Below are 25,826 nucleotides of genomic sequence, written 5' to 3' on the forward strand. Positions count from 1 at the left end.
CGCAGGTGAGCGCGCGGCCGTGTCTGTTTCCGGCGCGCCGCGTCCCCGCTCCGCCGCGGCCGGGGAGGGAGCACGGGCGGTCCCGCTCCGCGCAGGTAACACGGGCCGGGAGCGGACTGCGGGGTCGCAGCCGCCTTGCCCGCCGGCCCCGCTGCCGTCCCCGCCGCCGCCGCCGCCGCCGCCGCCCGGGAAGGGAGCAAACCCACCCTCCCGCGGGCCCCCTTCCCCCAGCCTGCGGCTGTGCGCTCCGGAGCCGGCGGGCTGCAGCGCGGGAGGCGGGGCGGGGAGCCGCGGCCCCGATTGGCAGCGCCCCAGCGCTCCCGCCCCTCCCCGGGGCCGGTGCCCCCCGCCCCGGGCGGGGCTGTGCGGGCGGCCCGGGCGGTCGAGGGGCGAGTCTTGGGCCTGCCTTCAGGGCGGGCGCTGCTGGGCACGGGCGGGGGCTGGGACTGGGACGGGTCCCTGGAGGGTGTCCCTGGGATGTGCCCAGCGGAGCCCTGCCGGGGTCAGGCGGCCGGAGCCGCTCCCGGTGCGCCGCTGGGGTGCGGGGCAGCGACCCGAAGCCCGTGTCGCAGGAGGCGGCTCTGGAGCGGAATTTCTGCCTCCTTCGCGCCAGGTTCCCATCTGCGGCGCGTGTCTGTAGACGTGCAAGCTGCTGAGATGACAGATAACACACACGCTGTCGGCTTGCCCTTTAAAAGTGATCGTTTAGAGCAAGCCAGCCAGCTTTTCTAAATTTGTTTTTGGTAATTCTTAGCTACCATAAACAACACCTGCTTTTCTTTCTCACGTCTTGAGGGATAGGAGGCACATAAAAATAAAGGGAATCCTTAACAGCCATAGGAGGAAAGCAGTGGAACAGATTGAGGGAAGTGTTGTCAATTTACAGTCAATGGAGGTTATAGGTACGGTAACTGTACACCTACATTCCACTTGCAGAAAAAGCATGCAGGATTTGGCAGAATTAAGTGATCTTAAGTTGCTGTTCTGTGATATAATAATTTGTATAAATTATTTTGCACTCAACATTAACAGTGTACTATTACTGTAAGGGATAGAAGAGTCAACCGCAACTATTTAAATGTAGGAAGCTTTTAATTTCTTAATTTATTTTTTTCTTATTTGTATGCTCATTTATAAATGTAATTACTCGTTATGTCTTCATCATAGTATCACTATGGTGTATGCTTTTGGCAACTCTCAAATAATAAAAAGTGCTGTTTGTAGAGCTCTAGAGATGCTTGGGGAATGACACCATGTATGCTGTGGTATATCTTGAAGGGTATTTCAGATCTGATTGGCTATGAGTTCAAAGATAAGCTTTGTGTCTATTTTATGTTGATTGACACACATTTTCTTTCAGGTACCTCATCAATACCTTGCAGAGGCAATGGAGGCAATGATGAAAACCCTGGTGTAGTTAAACAAAAAGAAAAAGTATTCTTAGCTGCGCAATACTCTTTTAGTATCATTCAATGCCTACCATTTCAGAAGATGAAAAGGAAAATGGTTCTGGAAATAATGGAAACACTGAAAACAGAGCTGGGAAAGAATCCCCAGAAGCTTCTCTTCATGATCCTGTGAAGCCATACTGCATGTCAGACAGCTCCACTGCATCGTTGGTATCCAGGGGAGATGGGCATTATCCATGGGGATGTCCTGTGACTCATACAAGAGAGAAATTTTATACCATCTGCTCAGACTATGCTTTTTTAAACAGAGTAACATCTATTTGTAAAAGCCCAAGTGCTTCAGTTAGTGCCTGCCTGTCAGGCAGTGCTGCCTTAAATGTTGGAAATAACACACCTAACTTACTCAGCGTTCAAACTGGTGCTTCAGAGATAATCTACAGTGAAGATGCTGACTTGGAAAGCCTGCCTGGCAGTCTGGGAAAGCTTCCACTGGCATGGGAAATAGACAAATCGGAGTTCAATGGTGTGAACACAAATCTGAAGAACAAAGCAGGTGAGGTGGTGGAGTTTTGATGTGACAGGAAAAGACTTCATGTTTACAGCTTGTTTGTGGAGGGGCCTGGCCATGTATCCTTTGAGGAAGTGCTACAGAAGAGCCTCTACTTCATTTCAAGGAACCTGTTCATCGGAAAAGAAGAGGGTGAGATAGGAGGAGTGAAAGTCAGATGTAGCTGCCTGGGGAAGTGGCTCTAAAACAGGCTGGCTTCTACTTAACTGTGTATTTTTTTATTTTTTGGGGTGGTTTCTGGTATTTTTTTCCCACTGTGTTTTTGGAGTGTTTGGTTTTTTTTTTTTTTTTTAATTTTAGTAGGACCTAGTGCATTGTGCAGTGATTACTTTTGCCTGTTAAGTACAGGTTTGTCACTTGCAGAAATGTTTCAAGATACTTCAGAGATGTATTTTGAAGTTGAAGATGTGGTTTGTTTATGACAGTTGCCTAGGAAAACAGTAGGTTTCTGTAACAGAATTTTATTTATTTCAATTTGCTACATGTACACAGTGTTAGGGATCCTTTAAAACTGGCTCCTTTGCTACCTCCTGTGTTCTTTCTCTGCCTAGTCACTGATTGCAACTACAAATCAAACACTTGCATACCTAGTTGGTTTTCTTTGTCCTACAATCCCTCTGTTTACCTAGAGCGTGCTGTGGATTTTTTTTTTCCTTAATGGCTTGGCTAGCTAGTCAAACTGCTGTTTTCTCTACATTAGTATGAAACCTGTTCAGCAAAACTTAAAAACATGTTTGGGAAGTTGCCATTGCCTTTTCATGTATACGTGAAGTGTCCTTAAATAAAAGTAAGAAGTAAATTATAATGTCTTAGAGGATGGTCATAATTTCTAAAATATGTGGTATATTTTATCTGGATGTGATGGCTTCAGAATGGGACAAAAATATTTCTGCTGTACAATGTGGCTTGACTCTCCGTTTTTCCCTGTCTCCGTGGCTTACGAGAAGGAAGAGACCTCTGGTGTATATTATTCTTACTGAATTTGCATATAAGCTTTCATCAGAAGCTGGTTACAAGGCTGGCAGTGAAAAACAAGCATTTGATTATATTACACATGCATTTAATGTTAGGAGATGGGAAGTCCATGTTGGTGTGAGAGTCTATTTCTGGGATGGCTGATTTAACGCATTAGAATAATCAGATTGACTTATCTCTCTAAACAGTTGGGCAGGACATCATTAATTCTGTTCATGATCTAAACACCATGTTGTTTACAGAGCTAATGGCAGCTTTACAAACCTGTTGACAATCTTGATTATATATTTGAGCTTTTTCCTTTCACTTAAAGTCCCAGTTGGCACTTACTAACACAACCAGTGTCTCTATTTGAGCTGTATGCTATTAGTAGAAGTATTTCAGAAGAAAGCTATGGAAGGTAAACTAGACATTCATTTGTTTCTGAAATCTGTTTTGTAGGCAACATGAAGAAACAAGGGATGAAGAAAAAGTCTGTGGACAAAAAAAGCAAACAATACAGAGAGTGTCCTCAGCGTTCAGCTCTTGAAGATGTGAAGGAGAGAAAAGTGTTGGACCTTCGGAGATGGTAGTATTTTTGAATTGTGTTTAGAATTATTCCCATACAGTTTATCACTAAACACTGTTGCTAGTTACCTGATTTAAAACTTCTTAATAACGTCTTCATAAATTTTTTAGGAGAAATGGGGATATGCTACGCATACATACAGTGTCTATACAACCTATTATCATATGAATATGGTTCACTAAATTCACTTAGTTTAATGACTCTGTATGTCTGTGACATAGAAAATTAGGCTTAGCTTAGGGAATCTGCGATCTGGAATGACATTCATTAGTAAATTGGTAGAGATGCAGTTTACTGCAAGTTGACATGTTAGAAGAGACTGTATACTGCTAGTGCATTACTGTTTTTTCCTGTGGGATCATTTGTACAGAACTCCTGTGGAGCTGTTGGAAATTTGGCTGACATATAAAATAGCCTACTAGCATCTGAGAAAGAAATTGGTTAACATATTTACTCAATTTATTTTTCAAAGAATGCAGTTATTTTGGTTTTTTGTTTGTATTTTTTAATACAGGTGACATAAAAACATCCACTATAACATGACACTTCAGTGACGTGGCACACAGAAAAGTAGTTCAAGTTGGTCCTATAACTAAATCAAGAATGCTTATTAATGTGTTTGGGGTTTTTTTTGTTTAAGGTATTGTGTTAGCCGACCTCAATACAAGACTTCTTGTGGCATTTCATCGTTAGTGTCTTGCTGGAATTTCTTATATAGTACACTGGGAGCTGGAAGGTAAGTCAGACATAGACTGCTTTGCCTCTTGAGTGTCTAAAATATGTTACTAAATACTTTATTTACTTCTTTTCTTTTTTTTTCATTTTCAGTTTACCACCCATCACTCAAGAAGAAGCTTTGCATATACTGGGCTTTCAGCCCCCATTTGAGGAGATTAGGTTTGGTCCCTTCACTGGAAATACAACTCTAATGAGGTACGTTTGGTTCTTTTGATGTAGCTAAATTGTTAATTTATGCAAAAATAACATAAAGCTAAGAGATAGAACCTTTAAAAATACACCAGTTCATTTGTTTAAAAAAAAGTGGCTAACACAAGTTAGTCCTCTTAAGCTTTAGAATAATGAAGCATACCTGGGTACTCTGACAGCTCCCAAAGACACTTTTCAAAGAGTGGTTTGCACTGGCCATTTTATATAGTGCAGTGTTGCTACACAGGTCAGGTGAATGTGAAATTCTGTTTGATTTTTCGTTCAGTTTGTTTAGTGGTTGTATAATACTCTAGTGAGTCCAGTCTCCTGGTTAGGAAATTTTTTCTTTATACTCATTTTTCTGTTTTTGAAAAGGCATGTTAAGTGCTTGCTAGTATCACTGAAACAGCCTGAAAAGGCAATTGATACACTAGTAGTTTTATGTAAAATATAATTTAAGAATTGAAAATGAGATAGTGCTGCAGCTTTGCTGCAATGGAGCTATTCAGGAGGAGGAAGAGGAAAAAAAACAAAACAGAAACATGGAGCTGAAGCCACAGAACACTTCAGCTTTGAAATTTTTTATCACTTCTGCTCTGCTGTTTCCTGTTATTTATAAGTCAGACCTAAAATCTTTATACTTTTTTTTGTTTGTTTTATATTAAAGGAATTTTAGGATTAAACAGAGCCAAGAAGCATATTATACTTGAATGTTGAACATCTGACAGGGCTTTGGCGTGAAATTAAAAAAAAATTTACAGTGTTCTTGCTTGCTTCATGAGTTGCATTTGGTTTAGTTAATTTTTTTTTTGGCACTATATAGTGTTGAAGGCAATGTATAGTGTTTGACTCAGCAGGTTGGTGCTGGATTTGAAAATACGTCAGCAGTCTGTTCTCCAGCCAGCATACTGGCTAGATCATTGAAAAGTGTCATGAAAATTTCCTCATCTGCCTTAGGAGACTCAGATACAGATACAGGATTTGTATCTCTTCAGGAATATGTCAGGTTATAGTGACCTTTGCAGACCAAGCTGATAAAATGCTCTGTCTCTTTAAGTCAACAGTCTATACAGACAAAAGTTAAACTTGTAATTCCTTGATTTCCCCTGTGAGTATCCTGTGTACTTCAGGGAAATTACTCTTTTTTTTTTTTTTTTATTTTCTGCCTGGTCAAATAATTTTAAAGTACTTGGCAGAATGGGAAACAGGAGGACTGGGAGCCAACCCCATCACCCAACATAGCTGTATGAATGAGGTGTTATCTTCAGGCATGTGAATTTGAATCTTCTAATATGGAAAAATTGCAGGCCTGTCCTCACCTACTGCTCCTAGGAGGAGTTGCAGTATGGGACTCCTGTAGCACTCAGGCTTTGTGAAGCTTATGTGACAGAAACCGAAAATGATGTGCAGTCTCTCTCTTGAAGGGTTCCTTCTGGTATCTTAGATTTCATTTGTGTAGCTTATAAATGATGGTTGAAGTTTGGCACTTCAGAATTTGGTATCTTTCTAAAGGCTGAGCAACTGAAAATTAAAGGTGTCTGGACTGAATACAATAGGACCAACATTTCACATCCAGATCTTTGGTTATTATAGATCTATGTCAGGTCTGGAAAAGCACAGTGAAGGAAAAGTCTTTGCATATTTATTTCTCTCTCTAGGATATGTTAAGTTTTGTTTGTATTGGGTACTATCTACTGTCTATATACTGGTGTGGTAGGTATTTAGTAGCACACAAAAACCTTTTTTCCTAAACTGTCAAGACATGAAGAGCGGGAGAAAATAAAATTGCATTTAATCACTCTTGAGTTACTACAATCTTTAAGCTTATTGTTTCAGATGGTTTAGGCAAATAAATGATCACTTCCATATCAAGGGATGCTCATATGTTCTGTATAAACCTCATGGGAAGAACAAGACAGCTGGAGAAACTGGTACGTAGCTAATCCTAAAGCATTCATCTTACAGTATATAAACTGAAAAATCCTGCAGTGTGTAGCATGTGACAGGACAAAGTCTGTAAGTAGTACTTCCAGTTTGAGATAAGATATCAAGAAGCTCCAAGTAGCCTGATTTTTCTGTTTTTACTTTTTGTCCTATTTTGCTACAATTTTCATTTTTAGTTTTATTATGATAATATATATTCTGTGCTATACATTCTGCACTATATATTCTGCTATCACAGAACTGAAATTTTAAAGTATCCAGGAGAACACTGCATTTCTGGTTCTGTGTTCGGGAAGATTTATTTGTTGTCATACACTGGGAGAATAACACATTTTTGTTTCAGCTTTTTAGAAAACTATATTGTATAAAAATTCAGAATGTCCAGCACAAAAGTATTAGTTCTTAATAAATGTTTTATACTTTAGAAAAACCCAGTTTTTAAGTTAATGAAGTCATGACTTTGGCTAACATCTGTCTCTAAAAGTTAGGTGATTATTCTCAATTAGCTTATGAAGCTGCATTTTTATGTCTACTTTTAAGTTTGCTACCTAAAAAAAAAAAATTACTTTCATACCCAGTTTACTAGCCTTTGGTATAGTCTGGGTAATTATCTTCTAATTAAAACATTATTTAAAAGCATAAGACCACACTGAAAAGTTTTGGGGGAGATTATTAAAGTAGAAATAACTTTTTTTTTTGGTATCCCATTTGAAAATTCTGTCATGTTTCAATGCCTCTTCTAGTTTTTTCCTGAAACTGAGTGTTGTGGTCACATTACAAAGCAGGGTATGCCCAAATGTGTTTCTAAGACTAGGAATCTCCAAGAAGCTAGGAATACCAAAACATTTGAAAGCTTTCAGTGGTTTCAGTAGTATCCTTGATATGTGCCACCAGTGACTTGGGGCAGCAGGACTGCATTGTGTTACAGTGTGTATTTCCAAGGTTGAGAGATACTTTTGGTTCTTTTTTTTTTCTTTTTTCCCCAGAACGATAAATTTTAATACCATTTTTATCCAAATACTAAGCAACTAAGCATACTTTACATTACACTTTCTTACTACACACTGTGTGGCAGATAGTACTTAATTTCCTCAAAAATAACAAGAAGTTTGAGATCAAAACTGTATTTTGTGCATGCCTGTCAGGTCATGTCCTCTCATTTAAGAAAGCAGTATAAGTACTCTCTGTTATCGAACAGGTCTTTTTTTTTGTTGAATATGTTGCACAGGGTGTTACACACCCTGTCTTGTAACCTGATCTTTCTTTGTAGCTGCAGGAGCCCTTGCAAAGCTCACACGTGGACTGAAAGATGAATCAATGGCCTACATCTACCATTGCCAAAACCATTATTTTTGCCCAATTGGATTTGAAGCAACCCCAGTAAAAGCTAGTAAAGCATATAGGTAAGATACTGTGTTTATGCTTATTTTAGGTGAAGAAACATGCAGGAAAATTTACTGCAAGTTGATACCATTTTTCTTCCCTAAGTAACATTTCAGTGTATGTCAAAAAGACATTTATGTCTGAGCTAGCAAAACACTACAGTGTAATTTGAAAGGATTGACTTAAAATTAAGCATAACTAAGCAGACTAGGTTGAGAGAATTTAAAACAGAAAACTATGAGTGGTACCCAGAAATTGTTTAAAGACATTTTAGCCAGATATAGAAAGGGTAGTTATTTACTTGAAGGACAAGTGAAGGTAACTAGTCTGAAAAATAAAAACATATGGGCTGAAAAAAAGCCAGGTTCTTTATTTTAAGGCAAAAGAATAAAAAGCCAGCTAATTATGGAGGCAGTCTGTTCCCAGAGACTTTGGAGGGGAAAACAGAAGTGTGTGTATGTTGCAATTTTTCTTTATAAACTAGAATCAAAAAGCCTACAGTGATATCAGTCCATCCTGGGGTTGATGTGATAAAATTTACACAAAATTTACACTTGTTTATAGCAAGAACAGGGAATGTGTAGGTATTGTAGGATGGTGGTTGCATACATTTTTTGCAGGGTTGGCTAATAATGATGATAAACTGCAACTACTGGAGTGTAAGGCATAGAAAAGTAAAGATATCTGAATAATTTGTTACCAGGAATTGGCAGGGGGTGGGGGGAGGGAAGCTAGAAGAGATCTTTGGACTATCACAGCATGTTTGGCTTTTTTAAGCAATGCTTGGAATGCTGGAGCACTTCTAAAATACCAGGAGAAGCTTAATATGCCAGTTGTTTTAGAATAAAAATACAGTTACAGGTACCTGAATAATTTCAGATTTCTCAGGGCGGTGTTGCTCAGGATAATGTAATGCAATAGTTGATAGAGATTTCAATTAAATTTAGGTTTTAAAAGAGGATAATAGCATTGATACTCATACTGAGTTTAGGGGAAGTCTTGTATTAAACCCACAGATTTTAATATTAATATTAATGCTGACACTATTTATATTTTGTAAGACATTTACCTTGCTGCTTTATGTAGTAGAGTACTCTGTGTACTCTCCTGTGGAGAGTAGTTTGTTTTACTTCATTCGCACAATCATATTAAACTCTTTTTCCTCTCTCAGAGTAGTTACAAACACAGTATGTACTGGAGGTTTCTGTTGGACTTTCTCGAGGTTCAACCATTGGTCAGTATTTATTAGAATTATCATAGTGCATAAGAAGACAATTCCTGACACAATTAGCAGATACCAATAGTGGGGAATATTAACCAATTAAAAGAATAGATCACTAGTATAAGGTGAGTCTCAGTCTTGCTGTTTGCTTGCTAAGCAGTCTGACTTTAGCTGTTAAGAGGTGGGGTCATGTCAAGGAATGGAGAATGATAGCTCTGCTTTTGGAGTTCAAAATGGTAATTCTTTTGAGGTGATAAAGCATAATCTTATGAATCTAATTTGTTCTCAGTGAGTCTCACCATAAGGTTAATGAAAGCTTTTAGTATATGAACAAAAGACTACAGTTTTTTATTAAGACTGCATTCACTGATGTGCCATGTTTGTGAGAAATGTGTAGAAAATATGCCCCAAGTAGAAATCCAATACATCAGTCTGCTTAAATTTACCAAAACATTAGTGGCTTACTTACTCAATCAGTTACTAAGAATCTGCACTAGAAAAACAAAGTAAAAAAAAAAAAAAAAGTTTACTAGATGAAAAATGCAGTTTGCCAAGTAATATTATCCAGTGTGTGGAAGCATAACATACCTTATAACTAATCTGAATTTACATTGTTTAGTAATAAGTGAGAACAACACTTTCGGTCCTTTACCCATGGCTGAAACAGATTCTTATTCACTAGTGATGTTATTTTAAAGTCAGTATTACATTTTTTTCCTAACAGGAGTTATCTTCTAAAAATGTAATGGGAAATAATAAGTTCAAAGAGCTTTCATAGCCTTACTTTAGGCTGGAGGTCAGACTAGAAGAGCATCCCGTTTTCTTTGTATTTTCTGATCTTACTGGGAAAAAAAAAGTGTTTCAGTTCCAGAGCACTATATAGATTCTGGAGCAGTTCTTGTTTATCTGTTTTAAGCTTTTCTTTAAAAATGAAGCTAAGAAACATTTTCAGTTCCAAAAGCAGTGGGTAGACAGGTTGCTAGGCTGAGCTAAGTAGATAGGCTGCTAGGCTGAGCTTAGAGACAGTTCTTAGGTCACCCACAGACTTCCTGTATGATCTTAGGTTGCTGGATTTGGACTCGGGAGACCTGGGTTCGGTTCCCAGTTCAACCACAGACTTCCAGTGTGACTTTAGGTAAGTCTATTAATCTATCCTGTGTCTTGGTTTCCCATCTGTGCAATGATGGCATACATTAGTTTTTTACAGGGAATTTTTTATAAGTAAACAGATTATTGTAAGCACTAAGGCCATATGCTGTCTAATACCCTAGGCAGAAAAATCTCAGGTTTTGTCACAATTGAAACTGAAGTAGTTTTTCATGAGGTAATTATCTACAGGAAGTCACAGAACTGTCCTGTGTATCTCATCAGTCTGTCCTGGTGCCTGTCACAAATTTTCCCTGATAAGGTTACTGCAGGCTTTGAGTTTCTTGGAAGTTGATCACAAACTTGAAATTGATCTGTTGAAGGGTTTGGATTTTTAATATGTGGTATGGGATGCTTAGAAGGAAGCATTTGAAGTTACCAGTTGTGTTCTAGAGGTTACCCTACAGCTGTTAGTAACAACTGTCAGTGGAGGTATAGTTTAAAAATGGTGGAAAGGACTCTTTCATGGCTGTTAGACAATCACAAATAGGGAGAAGGATGTTTGTTCCACATTCATGTGGCTTTCCACAGCTCTTATTTCTGTTTTACCTATATATTTATATTTAGATCATATACCAGACTGCCTTTCATCCAAGTAACACTATTTTTAATGAATATCTGTCTTTTTCCCAAATAATATGCAGTAGCTTTCACAAGGCTTGCTTCCAGGCCTTGTGAAACGAAAGGTTCCCTGTATGGAATTGCAAACTATATGTAGCACAGGAGCTGAGGAAACAATTTTAAACATTAGAAAATCCTAAAAAGAACAGCAGAATGTGAATATCTCTTTTTCTTTTTAGTATACACAATAAATCTTACTAGGATTGTATCTTCTGTTGAACAGAGGTCGTGTCTTGCAGCAAGAAGTAGAATATTGGATCTTAATTGGAGAGCCGAGCAGAAAGCATCCAACAATACACTGCAAAAGGTATGTTACTTGGTAAGAATATAAAACAATGTTTTCTTTCAAAACACTTTGTACTTCTCTACTCAGGGTCAACAAATGACTTTTTAGTTCTTTTGAATGAATATATATATAGATATATCTATCAAACAGAAACAGGTGGTGCTTTAGTGAGAGACTTTGTGTTTTGACGTTAGGGTTGGCTCTGCAGTTTTATATCACCTGTCAGGACACCTGTGGGCTGCTGCAAGCCAAAGCCCATTTCTCTTGTTTAAGTGTGACATCTCACATTAGTCAGGAAGAAAAGACACCTCACCTGTCTGCGATGGTGCCAGTCACAGGCTGTACGGCCCTTGGAGGAGTTTACCCCGCAGCTGAGGACATCCACAGGCTGTGTCTGGGCTGTGCACAGGATATTCTGCTGCTACCAAGGTCTCCTAGCTAAGGTGCAGTTACAGCCTGTACTCTGTTGTGTTATTAGCTTATCTGTGGATTAAAACAGTACATTTATGATGAGGTTTGGCTCCTACAAAGTTGGTGTCTAAACTAGACATACAGACTAGGAGAGCTAGAGGGTGCTCTGTAGAAATTTCATCGATTAGTTATATTTGTCAAGATAAATTGACAGTACAGTTTATCAGCTTAACTTATGCTTAGTATTATTTCTGAAATCGGGGAACAGTGCAAAATAGTAGTATTTCTCAAGAAACTAGTTCCATGGCCAAAATACAAGTTTTAGCAAATAGCATCTCTGTTACCCCCAGATTAATTATGGAGTGATTTTTCTTGATACATTAGGAGAAGAACAGTGAAAACAAATTATAATGATAATACTTCTTTTATTTTTGTTTTTTTTCAGTGATGTGACTACATTAATAATTGCAAATAATTGTGCATTTTGGACTAATGAGATTAAGTGCAACAAAATTAAAATCACATTATGCATGTGGTTATTGTGCTGAGAAATGTCGTGTTATAGATCTCCATGACAGAACTTTGTCCTGTGGTATATAGACTACAAATGGCACAGGAAAAGGTTTCTGAATCCAGAATAAAAACCTTTGTAATATTAATTTTGATTGTGGAGACATTCTGTCTTTTGCTACACTCCCAATGAGAGCTAGCAGAAAGTTCTGTGCTTAAGGTAGGAAGGCAAAGGTTGGGGTATAAATGCATTTGCTGAACTTGGAGGATGGCATTAGAGAGAAACAGGTAATTAGGCATTGGTAGAAATGAAAAGGTGATGTGTAGGTTTAAAGAGGTCTGGAATATGTAGATATTTGTTTCAGTTGTGCTAGAAGGAATTATGAATCTTTGAAGAGCTGAGTGAGTGGAGAAGGATTCAACCGATAGTTTAGATTTAAATAAAATGGAGGAGTGAGTTATAACAAGAGCTGTCTGGTAAAAGCAGATTTAATGTGTGGAAAAAACCAAGGGTTTAAACAAAATAATACAAAAGAGTAAGAGGGGTTTAAGTAAAGGAAAAGCTAATGTTTCTACTTGCCTAAACCACACTTTGCTTCTTCCTGTCACAAACTGATGAATTGGTAAGCGTAAGGAATGTAACTAATGACTCATGGTGCTCTCACTCATTTTGGAAGGCGTTTTCCAAGAGCAGGAATAATCACTGTGAATGCTTTGATTAAACATGGCGCTTTTATATCTATGTTGATGCCTCTGATATTGAGGCTTTTATATCTTTACACATTCATTTATCTTTAAATCACTGCTAAGACCATTTAAAGCTACAGATCTGTATTTGCATGCACATACGCCTGAGTCTTAATCCTGCTGAGATTTCTTAAATGTCAGTTGAGTAGTAATAATTTTATTCTGTAGGTGGGCAGATATTGTCACTGACTTAAACACTCAAAATCCAGAATATCTAGATATTCGACACCTAGAGAGAGGATTGCAGCATCGAAAAACAAAGAAGGTAAGGTAAACTTACTAAGACGGGAGGAAATTCATGGTAGATTTTTGCAAACTTACTGCTACTTCAGCAGTGTAAGATAACTTCACTAAAGAAGTTTGTTGTGAAGTGTTGCTGAAGAAAAAAAGTAAAACATGGGTACTTGCATACCAGCATCTTTTATATTTATTTGTAGGACAAGAACAGCAGTAGTTTGGCATATGCCAGGATGAACCAGGATATGTGTGTATACAATGTATTTGGTCACAATATTTACCTGTGCTGGTTTAAAATGTAGCTGCAGCAAGTATAGTAATACTCTGCAGCCAAATTACAAACCCTTTGGGGGATGACCCTTCTAGCTTCCTCTAAGTAGGAAACAAGGCAAAATCGAGTAGGATCAGGCATAAAAGAATGCATGTCTATCCCTTATGCAGACTTAGTGTCAATGCATGTGGCTTTCTTTCCTATAGATAGGGCTGTATCTCATGGGTGGAAGATGTATTTGTGATTTGCCAATTGCAAGTCTATGAGAAATAATAGACTGAAGAGATAATTTCAAACGTGAAGACCCTATGGAAGACTGTGTCAGCAAGATCAGAATGGACCAGAACACATAATTTCTGAGAAGGTAGCTAGAAAGTAAAAAAGACTAGCAGAAGATAAACAACACTGGCCCATGAAAGATAAAATGGATAACTTAAAGAGATGAGAAAGAAGGCAGTAATTGAATCTGGGATAGTTAAAAACTGATTGATGGGAGTTGTTTGTTTGTGTATATAGTTTTGTGTTGGGGGTTTTTTTGTTGGTTTTTGGTTTTGTTTGTTTGTTGTTGGGTTTTTTTCTGGTTTGTACTTGTTGCCTTTTTTTGTGTATTTTTTTTTAAATGATTGTGTTACTTGCCAAGATGTTGATGTCAAATATCAATGTGTTTTAGAAAAGCACCCATGTGCATTTAACAAAGAACGTTTTTACTTTGATTAGGTTGGAGGAAATCTTCATTGCATCATTGCCTTTCAGAGACTTAACTGGCAAAGGTTTGGTCCTTGGAATTTTCCATTTGGAAATGTTAGACAGAATAAACAATCCCAAACACAAGGACAAGGAATTTCCAAATCTGAGAGTGAAGACAATATCTCTAAGAAACAACATGGACGACTGGGTCGGTCTTTCAGTGCTAGTTTTCATCAAGAATCTACGTGGAAGAAATCTAATCTTCGGGAGAGGAGGAACAGTGGGTATCAGAGTTATAATGATTATGATGAAAATGATTAAAATTAACTTTAGATGATAGAGTTGATATATCAAAGTTAGTTTTAATCAAAACATATTAGGGATCTATTAGTCCTAGAATACATATGAATAGAAATTATGGCATAAGATACAGCCTCATAATTATTAAATAAATCTGATGATATGGTTGCAGTGGACAAGATCTGATGTGTAAAGTGATAGATAAGCACAGATTATTGTACTTTTGCAATCAAAGGTAAATGTGACAGCAAAATCAATAATTTCTTTTGAAGTAATTGTATTATGTCCTGATTTGTGAAAACAAAAGAACAGATTGAAATTAGCCAATGTAATAAACAGACTTCATTGAAAATACTTAGTGTTCAAAAGCATGAAAAACTGTGGTATGACTTTATAAAAAAGGGTTATTCTGCAAATGGTGTTAAGGATAAAAGTAATCATTGCCTTCCTTTTTAACACTTAATTTTATTAAGGCTGCCCATATCCAGTGCAAAGGAAAAAAAAAAATCACATGGGTTAGAAAACCTTTTGGATTTACGAAGGGAATGTACATTCTCCATTTAGTTCTCATTAGACTTCTGTCGGTCAGATAATCATATCTTGAGAAGCAGGTCTCACTTTCTTTTGGCTTATCTAGTTGCCTGTTTTAGACTGTGGGGAATTGCCTTTTTGAGGATGGAACTTCTCTGTTGCTTTTGCTCTGTGGGTATAGTGGCTGAATTCTTATCCTGGAGCCTCTTCAGAACACGGACTCACTTAACACAAGCTTGTGAAATTCAGTATTAAAAAGCTGCATTTACCATTAGCCAAATGAGCTAGCTGAACACTATGTTCTGTTGGCAGTTCTTTTTCTTGTTCAGTCTTAAAATCTCTGTCCTTTTTCTGCTGCTCTTTTTATTTTGTATGAAGGGGGTGCAAGTGCCGAAAACTGCTGACAGCCCCGATGATATACCTCTCAGCCAGCAAACAATTCAAGCTTTTTCAGGTGTCCACGTGCAGTCTATTTTTTTCTTTTCTTGTTTTCCCTGATTTTAAATTTATCTAGTTGTTTGCCCAAACACATCTCAACAGTTGCAATGTTCTGTGTACAAATGTTCATACCTGCTCAAGGATTAATTTTTTGACATAAAAAGATTTGTCATGGAATGCAGGGGTTTTGTAGGTTGCTGCTTTTGTTAACGAAAAATGGGAGACTTTTAGACTTTTGTTCACTCAATAAAATTTGTTTTCTACCTTGTTTGCTTTTCATTTGTCATGGGAACGGTGACCCTACATTTAGAAAAGGTCTTCAGCAGAGTAGGTAAGCAATGGATCAGAGTTGCAAATACTGCTTAGCAAAGTTATCCTGGAGGTAGGATCTCTTTGCTCATAAAAAGTGGCTGCTCTGTGCAGCCAATGTGACTTCTGATATTTAATTTCCCAAAGCCTTCAGCCTCACGACTGAACAGAACCCATAGGTTTTGAAAATTTATTTTCCAGATGAGCTGTTTTTGCAAGCTGAGTTTGAGCTGAGGGCTCAGGTTTCTCTGGGATACTTGCACTGTGTTCTTTAAGGGATTTAAGACATATATGCGGTGTTATATGTATGTCTCATAAGTTTTGCTTAATAATAGTTACACTGAGGAACAGGGACTCTCCTCTGATGGTAGCCAGCTGCTATGCTTAACTGGTTTTAAGAGTTATTTTGCTCTGGACATGGAGACTGTCACATTTCATCTCCACGTCCTCGGGGTTATGCTTCAGGAAGCTTTCCCTAGGGATTCACCGAGGGGTGGGTGTGTCCAGTGAGGGGCACTGTGGCTGCAGTGGGAGCGGAGTGGGGAAGAGCACATGCTGCAAGGAAAATCTCGTTCGGGAAGAAAAAAAAATAGAGGACTTTTTTTCATTCTGCGATGTGAGACTTTGTTCTGTGGCATGAGACTTTTTCCGTTCTGCATCCAGAGAAGGGCAATGGAGCTGGTGAAGAGTCTGAAGCACAAGCCGTATAAGGAGCGGCTGAAGAAGCTGGTGCTGTTTAACCTGGAGAAAAGGAGGCTCAGGGATGACCTTATCACTCTAAAACTATGTGAAAGGAGGTTGTAGCCGGATGGGCGTTGGTCTCTTTTCACAGGCAACCAGCGACAGGACACAAGGACATAGTCTCGAGCTGCAACAGGGAAGCTTTAAGCTGGACATAAGGAGGAATTTCTTCACAGGGTGATTAGATATTAGAATAGATTTCCCAGGGAGGCGGTGGAGTCACCGTCCCTGGCGCTGTTTAAGGGAAGACAGGACGTAGTGCCGTGGTCTAGTTGACACGGTGGTGTTCGCTCATAGGTTAGACTCGATCATCTCAGAGGTCTTTTCCAACCTAATCGATTCTGCGAGTCTCTGGTGTTCGGTACTCGGCTCTCCTCCGGGCCGGCAGAGAGGAACGCTGGCGCTCCCGGTGGGCGGAGAATGCCCGGTGGGAACAGCCCGGCCCTGCTGTGAGGGGCGGGAATGAGCGGCTCCTCGCAGACCGGGAGGGGGGCCGGCTCCGCCCCGCGCACGGCGCTTCCCGGCGGGCCGCGGGGCAGCGCCGGGGCGGTACCGGGGCGGTGTCTGCGCTCGCTGGCTGCAGAGGCTGCTGGGCCTGTCCGGTCCTTCCGGCTCCCCTGCCAGGCTCCCTTCCCGCCCCGCCGCAGGTGAGCTCCCGCCGCAGGTCCAACACCACGACCCCCGCCTGCCCCAGCTGGTCCCGGGCCGAACGGCTGCCTCGTTATTTCTGTTCGCATTGATGAAGCAGACGTGGGCCGTATCGTCTTTGGGTTATCCCTTCTTTTTGTCTCATAGATTTTCTCTCAAAGCAGGTAAGAAGGGACCATGGGAGTTCAAGGACTCTGGAAGTTGCTCGAATGCACCGGGAGAACCATAAGCCCAGAAACGCTAGAAGGGAAAATTCTTGCTGTGGGTATCCTTTAAAAGTAAAGCCGGGGAGCCAAAACTGTGAGGGAGATTATCTTAACTATTTCCCTTACTTATAAGTGATCATCTTTTCTTGTTGTGATTATGATGATTATTGTTGTTATTAATTTTAAATTGACAACATTTTGGTTGGTGGATTTTCTGCTTTATAATATGTGGAATAGTAAGCTCTTTCTGTTTTTATCGTTTGAAGAATAGGCTTTTCTGAATAGGTTCCTTACAAAAGTGTTGGTCTCTAGGATTTTGTGCTTTATAAATAAACGTGCTGCTCTCTGTAGGACTGTAAGATGAAAAAAATTAAATACTTAAGAATTAGCTTTCCTATCCTGTATGCTTGGTTAAATGCTGGAAAGATGTGGAGGGAAATTAGCCTTCATTTATGTGTAAAAATACTTGGGGAGGTACTTGCTCCACAGTTCCTTCCACTCTACTTTTTATGCAGGGCAATAAGGGCAAGAATTTATTCTTCTCCAAAGTTCACAGCTATTTGGATAATTTTGGTTTCCATAAGCCAAGCCTGAAGCAGTGGGCAAAAGCCACTCAGTCAAATATGTGCACTTTATAGAAACTTAATGTAGTATATGTGTAAGAGAGCACAGTTTTTCCTCAGCGGTTCTTTAAGATATCAGTATTTGGTTGAACCAAGCAATAAAGGGAGCCAGAGATCGTGGTGGTATTTCCGTACGGAATGCTCACCTCCTCACTCTGTTCCATCGGCTCTGCAAGTTACTGTTTTTCCGAATTCGACCTGTCTTTGTTTTTGACGGAGAGGCGCCTCTTCTGAAGAGACAAACCTTGGTAAGTGGCTTTGCTGAGTCATTGCAATGCAAAATAGGGTGTGCGTCCGCTGAAACTAAGTAGCCGTGTTCAATTTTCTTCCTACTGTTCTGCCTGTGCTTCTGATCTGTGAGGATGGAGGGCTTGAAGCCACTGCTGTGCAGTGTCCTCAGCAGTCCCAACCTGGGTTAGCTCTTGGAGCATGCGGCAGCTCTCTTTTGATAGAGGCAGGTTTGATTTCCATAGAAACCAGGTTGTGGAGAAGTAGAGGACGGCATAAGCCTGGATCATGCTCCAGAATGGACCTGAATGAACTCTTGTGGCATTTGTACCCAGAAGCTGAAAGCTGTTCCCAAGTCCCACAGAGGAAACAGATGTAGATTTAGAGGATTTGAAGGCCGTGACCCCAGGATGATTTAGGAGTAGCTCGTAGGCTCAGCACACTGAATTTTAACAGCGATTCGTTGGATGTGCATCTTCAGCATCTGGCAAAATCTTGTTGGTGTTAATCTTATTTTCACAGGCTAAGCGAAGACAAAGAAAGGAAGTTGCCATCAGTGATTCCAGGGAAACTACAGAGAAACTCTTGAAAACACTTTTGAAGAGACATGTTATCAAAACTGCTCTTGAGGGAAAAAGGCAAGAATAAAAATTATTTTTCCCTCATTTATAAATGTCAGATAATTCCTTATATACCTGTTAATCACTGTGGGTTTTTTTTTCCTTTTCCCTAAGCAATGAAGTTTTGCCCAGTATTACACAAGTTCGAAGAGGAGAAATTGATGATATGTACGTATTGCCTGCTTTAGAAGATGAAGAGAAGAATAGGTAGGTAAAATTAAAAAAAAAATCTTAAACTAGGATAAAAGCATTAAACACATTTTTTGATGCTGCTGAAAGGCCTTTGATCTATGAGATTCTATAATATATGAAGTATATTTTTAATTTATATTTCATTTCAGTTTCTTTTTGGATGGTTTGTTTATAACTGTACACAGAACCCTTGTAGTTACTTATGAGAAAGTAACAGAAGAAACTTTCAGCCCACAGATTAAATTTCTACACTGGATTCATGTTTAAGGATGAAAGGTCTACCTCAGTCTCTGTGACCGTATCTGTACAACTAAATGGGACTGATTGCTCAAACTTGGGTGATGCTGCCTATATGACTCTGTTTTGTGTCCCCTTGTTCAGAGCACTGACGTGTTCAGCAGAAGCAGGCTTTGTTTGTGCTGTCAAATATGACAAATAACAAAACTGAGAACATGAAGCTATGCGTTAGATTGCTCTATGTATATCTGTCCTTTCGTGTACTTTAAACACTGACCATCAGGTAAGGATTTAAGCAGCATCAGTTGTCTCAATCTAGTTTTAGCTGACATAGGTCTGCCTTCTTGCTTTCTGCTCAGATCTTTTGACCTGTGTATGTATTTATAATGTGTGTTTGTATGTATATGTGTATATATATATATGTGTGTGTGTGTATTTTTGTACTTACTACCAAAGCGATGACTAATGTCCTTTTGCTTTAAATAGGAACTTTATTTTCCTGGGTAAATATCTCCACCTTTTGTTTTCTCTGTGATTTTTAGCTCGGAGGAGGAGGAAGAAAAAGAATGGCAAATGAGAGTGAGCCAAAAAAAGATGTTGCAAGTAAGTGCAACCTAATTGCCCTGTTACTGTGAACAGTCTTCTCATTCATGTGCTATGCTTAAAAGATAAACAAAAAGCTTAAAAAAGCCCAATTGTTTGGAGATATAAGTCTTACTATAGCATTGCTTCTCAAGCAAACAAGTTAACTTTTGGTGCTCTTAAGTCTTCCTGATAATGAGGAAATATAAATGTAATTTCTCCACTAGGATACAACGGAAGAGAAATTTTTTATGGTATCCTTTTTTTTCTTTTTACTACTTTCTCTGAACATATTGAGAAAAAATTGGTTTTTCTGATGATGTACGTGACATGTATGCATTTATGCACATGTGTATGCATATAAAAAACAGCATTTAACAAAATTCCTGTGCTTCTCCACATATGAACTGATGCTGAAGCATTTCATTCCTTGAGTTTTCACAGATAAATTCTGTATTTGCTTCTGTTGTGCTCACAGGAAGAGGAGAAGAGAAATATATAACCTAAGGAGAAGACATAATGAGTAATAAAATTATCTCTGCTTTCATCAATAGAAAAAAAAAAAAGAAAAAACTCTTGAAAATACTGTTTATCTTTGAAGTAGTTCTCATTCAGAACCTCTTTAGAAAGATAAAATCAGACTAGCTGAGACTATAGAACCTACTTCTGTGATTTATACTAAATATCTTTTTGTAAAAAGAATAAAACCAAGTTTCTCTGTATAATGTACATCAATAATTATGTACTTTACATTGTTTTATTATGTAGCAGTTACTTTTTTTTCCTTGTTTTCTTTACCATAGAGGAAGTAGCAACAAAATTCTTAAGGTTTTTTTTTTTTGGTCTTGTTGTTTGGAATGCTCTAAATATTTTACTATTTTTGCTGTGCTGTAATATAAAATATATATTTTATGTTATTTTCCATTTTTATAGGAACAGTTATGTGAAAATCCTTATTCTGTAGATATTGAATCAGAAGATTTCAACAAGCTGCCTCCAGAAGTAAAACATGAGATCTTGACTGATATTAAAGAACTTACAAAGCGAAGAAGAACGTTATTTGAAGCAATGCCAGAGGTAATATTTAAAATAGTTTTCAAGCCAACAGAATGGAGCTATTGCCATTAATGCAGATGAGGACTATGTAAGCATATCAGATCTGGAAAACTTTACTCCCTGGACTACTTAATAAGAGATGTTATATTGAGGGGGGAAAAAATTCAATGAGATAATGACTCTTAACAGCCTTATCTCTTGATTTCCACTAAAATTAACAGAGCTAATTCAGTTTGGCAAGAACGAGAAAAAGCATGCTCTGTCTCATGCCTCATCAGCATTATGCCCAAGATTTCAATTGCAAAAACAAGCTAGTGGTGTGGATAAACCAGGCAGAATGAACACAGCTAGGATTCCAAACCCTGAGGTTGTTAGGGGAGCTGGCAGCTGGGAAAAGGCTTTTGTAACGTAGGCAGATGTGTTGCTGAAGCTGCTCAGAGACAAATGGAGAATCCTACAGTGCCGCTTCTGCAGTTAGATTTGAAAGTACAGTATATGTCAGATCAAATGATAGCTAAGAATCATAATTTTAAAATGGTCCACATGTGGATTCTGTTTTAATTACTTTCTTTTTTAAGATGGAAACGACCTCTGCAAGCCAACTAAGTTTTGTTGGTCACATAATTGAGATTTCATGTTTAACCAGCAGTCAGAACTACTGGTACCTTTTAGAATTGTTGCATGTTACCAGGGTAGTATTGCTGTCGCTTGGGAGTGCAGCAGTCAGTAAAACACAAATGTTACCTGTTTAAAGGAACTCTTAAAAGAGTTTCCACACTCTCCAGAGTGTGGGAAATGAACTTGCTTAAAAGGGGCATTTTATTTCAATTGACTTGTTTGTTTTGTTTTGTTTCATTTTGTTTTGTTTTGTTTTGAGGACTCCAATGAGTTTTCCCAGTACCAGCTTAGGGGCTTGCTTAAAAAAAGCAACCTCAATCGGTGCATAGAGAATGTGCAAAAAGAAATGAATCAACAGCACTCGGGTGAAATCCAAACACAATATGAAAATGAAGGTGGTTTTGTGAAAGAAGTGGAATCAAGGAGGGTGGTCTCTGAAGAGACTTCTCACTATATTCTGATAAAGGGTATGTCAGGTCTTAATTTTGTAAAACCTCTTGTTTGGAGTGTACACTCTGCAGCTGGCAGTTTTAAAAAAAAAAACCTGAATATTGTTTACGGGCGCATGTAGCCAATACTTTGTATGAAATGTGCATTACTATTGTACATAATTAACTGTGATCTGTAAACCTGTAGAAAAGTGTTTTATTAATCTTTATATAATGATGTTCATTATGTAAAATGGAATGTTATTATAAAGCAGTTTTTTACTAAAACAAAAAAAATCAACAAAAAACTTTCTTTCAGGTATTCAAGCAAAAGAAGCTATAAATAGAGACTTGGAAACTACTGCAGGACCCTCATCAAAAATGCTTGAATTGACTAAATTGAATAAAATCAATGAATCTCCTGCTAATGCAAAGCTAGTTGCATCTGACAAGATGCAAACAGAGAAAGATAATAATGTGGCGACAGCACCACCCTCTCCTCGGACTTTGCTTGCTATCCAGGCTGCTATGGTAGAAAGCAGCTCAGAAGAAGAACTGGATACAGGACAACTGAATGTAGACCAATTTGTGACAGAGGAAGGCAGTGTGTCTCCAAGAACACTACGGGCAATTCAGCAAGCTCTGAGTGATGAGGATAAAAGGGAGGAAGTTGTTACTATTAGAACTGATGGAGTGCTACCAGAAAGATCAGAAGTGAAAGATTTTCTGCTTAGTAGCTCAGATGAGGAAGAGCAGATTCCTGAAGTTAAGGAGGGAAAAAACATACTTACAGCTACAATTTGTTCGTCAATCCAAGTGACTATGCATGGTGCTGAATTTGAACAGAAAAGTCAGAAGCTGGAAGAAAATCATATTATACCCAAAGACACTGGTATATCCACAGCTGAAAATTACTCTTCTACTGACAATACTAAAAAAGGCAAAGAAGATGTAAGCAAAGAAGAAAATGGTTCAAAAAATTGTATTGCACCCAAGGATACCAATATATCCAGAGCGGAAAATTATTCATTTATTGACAATACTAGAAAAGACACAGAAGATTTAGACAAAGAAGAAAATGGTTCCAAAAATCATATTTCACCCAAAGATATCAGTATATCCAGAGCTGAAAATTATTCTTGTATTGAAAATACTAGGAAAGGCAAAGAAGACTTAGAAAAAGAAGAAAATGGTTCCAAAATGGACTTAAAGTCTTTGGAAGATAAGGATATGAATTTGTGTGTGCAGAAGCCAAGTTGTTCCTCTGTACAAACTAGTATAGGGGCTTTGATTCATGCTGCAACAACAGACCTTTCTAAAAATGAGAAAAACTTGAAAATTTCTGAAAATATAGAGGAAGTAATTTCACAAACAAAAGAGAATGTATCTGAGGTACAGAAGCATATTAGAGTTTTTCCAGAAGCAAGAGGTCCTGAGGAGGACAGAGAAGGGATTTCACAGTCTGAAGACAGTGATTCCGATGGTATGTGCTTTTTAATTGTGTAAAATGATAAAAAATAGGAACTTAGCATATTTGTAGTCATTTGACGTTAACCTTTTCTCTCAATGCTAAATGCTTTAAATACACCTATCCCTACACATACAGGATGTGGGAAGAAAATCTGAGCTATGTTTTTCCCCTTGGTGTCACATTGTATCATTGAAACCTGAGTATAAAATACAAAAAGCCAGGAAAGCATGTTGTTGTGTACACTGAATTTAACAGGTGTATTAATGGTCAGCCACTTGGTTTGTGTAATTTCACAATCCCTATATTTAAATCTGAATATGTTCAAGTATCTGTTTTCTCTTAATAGCAAGCTTTATTGAAGTGGATACTGAAATCAGTAATGAGGCTGAGTTTCCTACTAAATATGATGAAAAACTGGGTGATGAAACAGCGCTTTCAGAAGTAGAGACAGGCAGACCTGATGTGGTCACACAGGAGCTGCTGAAGGAGTCTGACGAAGTGCAGTTGGGAAATGCTCAGAATGTTGAAAGAGAAGCTGATAATAAAGATGCAGTGGATGAGTGGCAAGACATCAGTTTGGTAACTTATTCTCCTTGTTACTTGTTTTGAGCTATTAATGGAGTGCTTTGTCTCCAAGTAGTTGTTAAGGAAAACTATTGGACAGCTTTGTATTGTTTCATTGCTTTCTTATATATGTGTCTAATTGTACAGGAACTGATTTTTGTTTAAAGATTGTTAATCATAATCTCCCTGAAATCAGAGGGAAACTTTAAGGGTTTAGCACGCTGATGGCAACCTATCCCTGGTACTGCATTAGAGAAGCTGTAGCAACTTCTGAGTGTGAATCAATGGATCATATACTACTAGAATAATTATAGCCAGAGACTTAGTGCTGTACTTAACTAAGTATACCTGAATTGTTGAAATAATGAAAGTCTTGGTTTATATTTTCAGGAAGAACTAGAAGAATTAGAAAGGGACCTTTCTACTGAGCAGAATATGCTTCAGTCTCAAAAACAGCAGCAGGAGCGTGTTGCTGCTTCTGTAACAGGACAGATGTTCTTGGAAAGCCAGGTAGTATTTGCTGAGTCATTTTGATTTGGTTCACTTCTCCACCCCAGTAATTTATTCAAAAGCTGTTAGTAATTTTTGTTAATTATAGGTCTCCTTTCTTCCTCTAGCTGAGTGGGGAACATAATCCAGAATTGTGTAAATAGCACAAGTCTGTAAACCTAGTGCGTGTTGGATATGTAACTGAAGTTAACTAATGTATTCCATAAAAGCAAAAACGCATCAAAATACATGTATATCAAAACACTATCCAAAGAATGATTAGTTTGCCCACTGTTTCCTGCTTGATATGAATGTTTCTCAGATGCTTTCAACTATTTTCTTAGCTAAAGTGATGACCAATTTTTTTAAAATATGATTTTTTTTTTTTTTTTTTCATTTAACCTGCGTCTTTCTTTCATGGAGCCCACATAACTGTAATGCATGGAATTTTCTCCTTGCTGTGGAAAACACAGTAGTTAAGTATGCTTGTGTAATTAAGATAGCAGGTTCTCAAACTCTGTGCTAATAGGGTGCTCAAGTAGTGCTTGACTTATGTGGAACTATCTGCCTGAGATAAGTGTGATTTCCCCCTTGACTTAACTGCGCTTGGCACTTTTTAGGGGAAATTAAGATTTGCTGCCAAATATTAAATACATCCCAAGTGTGAATCTAGCAGTTCCAAGTCAAGCAGAAGTATAATAGAAGTTAATTCTTTAGATGAATTGTTGCTTTCCCTCCATCCTACAGGAGCTTCTGCGTCTGTTTGGCATTCCATATATTGAAGCTCCGATGGAAGCAGAGGCACAGTGTGCCATACTGGACCTTACCGACCAGACCTCTGGGACAATCACCGATGACAGTGATGTTTGGTTGTTTGGTGCCCGACATGTTTATAAAAATTTCTTCAGCCAGAACAAATATGTAGAATATTATCAGTATATTGATTTGCAAAATGAGCTAGGTAAGCCTCAGGTATTGGTTTGTTAAACACAGTCTTTAATTAAAGACAGCGGTGCCATCTGTCTCTTTGAAATTGTGTTTTCTACAGAATTTTGTGTGTCTGTTATTACAATGCCTGTTCTTTGGGTAGTCTCAAAGCCATTCAGTTAGGTTGCTGTTTTTACTGCCAATTGACCACCCTGAATATACAAACTCCTGCATTTCATATACTGAGTTAATGTGATGATCATCAAGACTGGAGATATGAACTATGATATCAGTTCCTGGGTAAATGTTAGCATGACTTTCCTGATGCAGTAGGAAAATTATATTCTGATGTCTTCTGGAAATGGAAGTTAGTTTTGGGCATACTGACACATAATGTGTTAAAAGAGGATCAGAAATATGTGTATGCTATGTAAAACATTTTTCATTTAGTTAACACTGACAGATTTTTTCCTTCTTTCAGATTGCTCTTCAGTCTAATCAAATGGTTGCTAATTTTGTTGAACTACTAAACTTCAGTGTCACATAGTGTATTAGGGAAAATATGAGCCGAGTTAAACTTGTTATTATGTCTTTTTCTAGCAGAATTCTTAAAATCAGTTTTGACACTTTCAAATTTGAGAGGCTGTAGACTTTGAAGTAATATTTTAATGTCTTCAGCATGTAACATTTCATACCATTTTTATGT

At 38.3% G+C, this 25,826-nt stretch overlaps 2 protein-coding genes and 1 long non-coding RNA gene across 5 annotated transcripts in view; 2 read left to right on the forward strand and 1 right to left on the reverse strand.

The window, feature by feature from the left end:
* BIVM (basic, immunoglobulin-like variable motif containing) lies at positions 1–15,444 on the forward strand. Of its 3 annotated transcripts, XR_010428430.1 has the most exons (12): positions 1–95; positions 1,361–1,962; positions 3,394–3,520; positions 4,161–4,256; positions 4,349–4,453; positions 6,284–6,378; positions 7,662–7,794; positions 10,060–10,131; positions 10,987–11,070; positions 12,886–12,982; positions 13,432–13,589; positions 13,943–14,053. XR_010428430.1 is itself a non-coding variant. In XM_064646111.1 (11 exons), exons 2-11 carry the CDS (start codon positions 1,473–1,475, stop codon positions 14,231–14,233), a joined length of 1,590 nt encoding a protein of 529 aa, XP_064502181.1. In that variant the 5' UTR covers positions 1–95; positions 1,361–1,472; the 3' UTR covers positions 14,234–15,444. The 3 variants fall into 3 exon arrangements, 2 of the variants coding, with proteins under 2 accessions (XP_064502181.1, XP_064502182.1); XM_064646111.1 differs by lacking the exon at positions 13,432–13,589 and having other exon boundaries at positions 13,943–15,444; XM_064646112.1 differs by lacking the exons at positions 10,060–10,131; positions 13,432–13,589 and having other exon boundaries at positions 13,943–15,444.
* Positions 14,894–25,826, reverse strand: part of LOC135409936 (uncharacterized) — a 27,930-nt gene continuing 16,997 nt past the window's right edge. The window contains exon 2 of the long non-coding RNA XR_010428431.1: positions 14,894–18,459. This is a non-coding gene — a long non-coding RNA (uncharacterized LOC135409936). The remainder of the gene's footprint in view (positions 18,460–25,826) is intronic.
* The window catches only part of ERCC5 (ERCC excision repair 5, endonuclease), a 14,149-nt gene continuing 5,372 nt past the window's right edge, over positions 17,050–25,826 (forward strand). The window contains exons 1-11 of the mRNA XM_064646128.1: positions 17,050–17,144; positions 17,781–17,956; positions 18,459–18,574; positions 18,671–18,763; positions 19,528–19,588; positions 20,501–20,644; positions 21,501–21,708; positions 21,989–23,152; positions 23,487–23,719; positions 24,095–24,214; positions 24,941–25,154. Of these exons, the coding sequence (XP_064502198.1) occupies positions 17,057–17,144; positions 17,781–17,956; positions 18,459–18,574; positions 18,671–18,763; positions 19,528–19,588; positions 20,501–20,644; positions 21,501–21,708; positions 21,989–23,152; positions 23,487–23,719; positions 24,095–24,214; positions 24,941–25,154 (2,617 nt within the window). The 5' untranslated portion in view covers positions 17,050–17,056. The remainder of the gene's footprint in view (positions 17,145–17,780; positions 17,957–18,458; positions 18,575–18,670; positions 18,764–19,527; positions 19,589–20,500; positions 20,645–21,500; positions 21,709–21,988; positions 23,153–23,486; positions 23,720–24,094; positions 24,215–24,940; positions 25,155–25,826) is intronic.

Source organism: Pseudopipra pipra, chromosome 2, assembly GCF_036250125.1.
Source record: "Pseudopipra pipra isolate bDixPip1 chromosome 2, bDixPip1.hap1, whole genome shotgun sequence".
In the NCBI taxonomy this organism is placed as follows: Eukaryota; Metazoa; Chordata; class Aves; order Passeriformes; family Pipridae; genus Pseudopipra; species Pseudopipra pipra.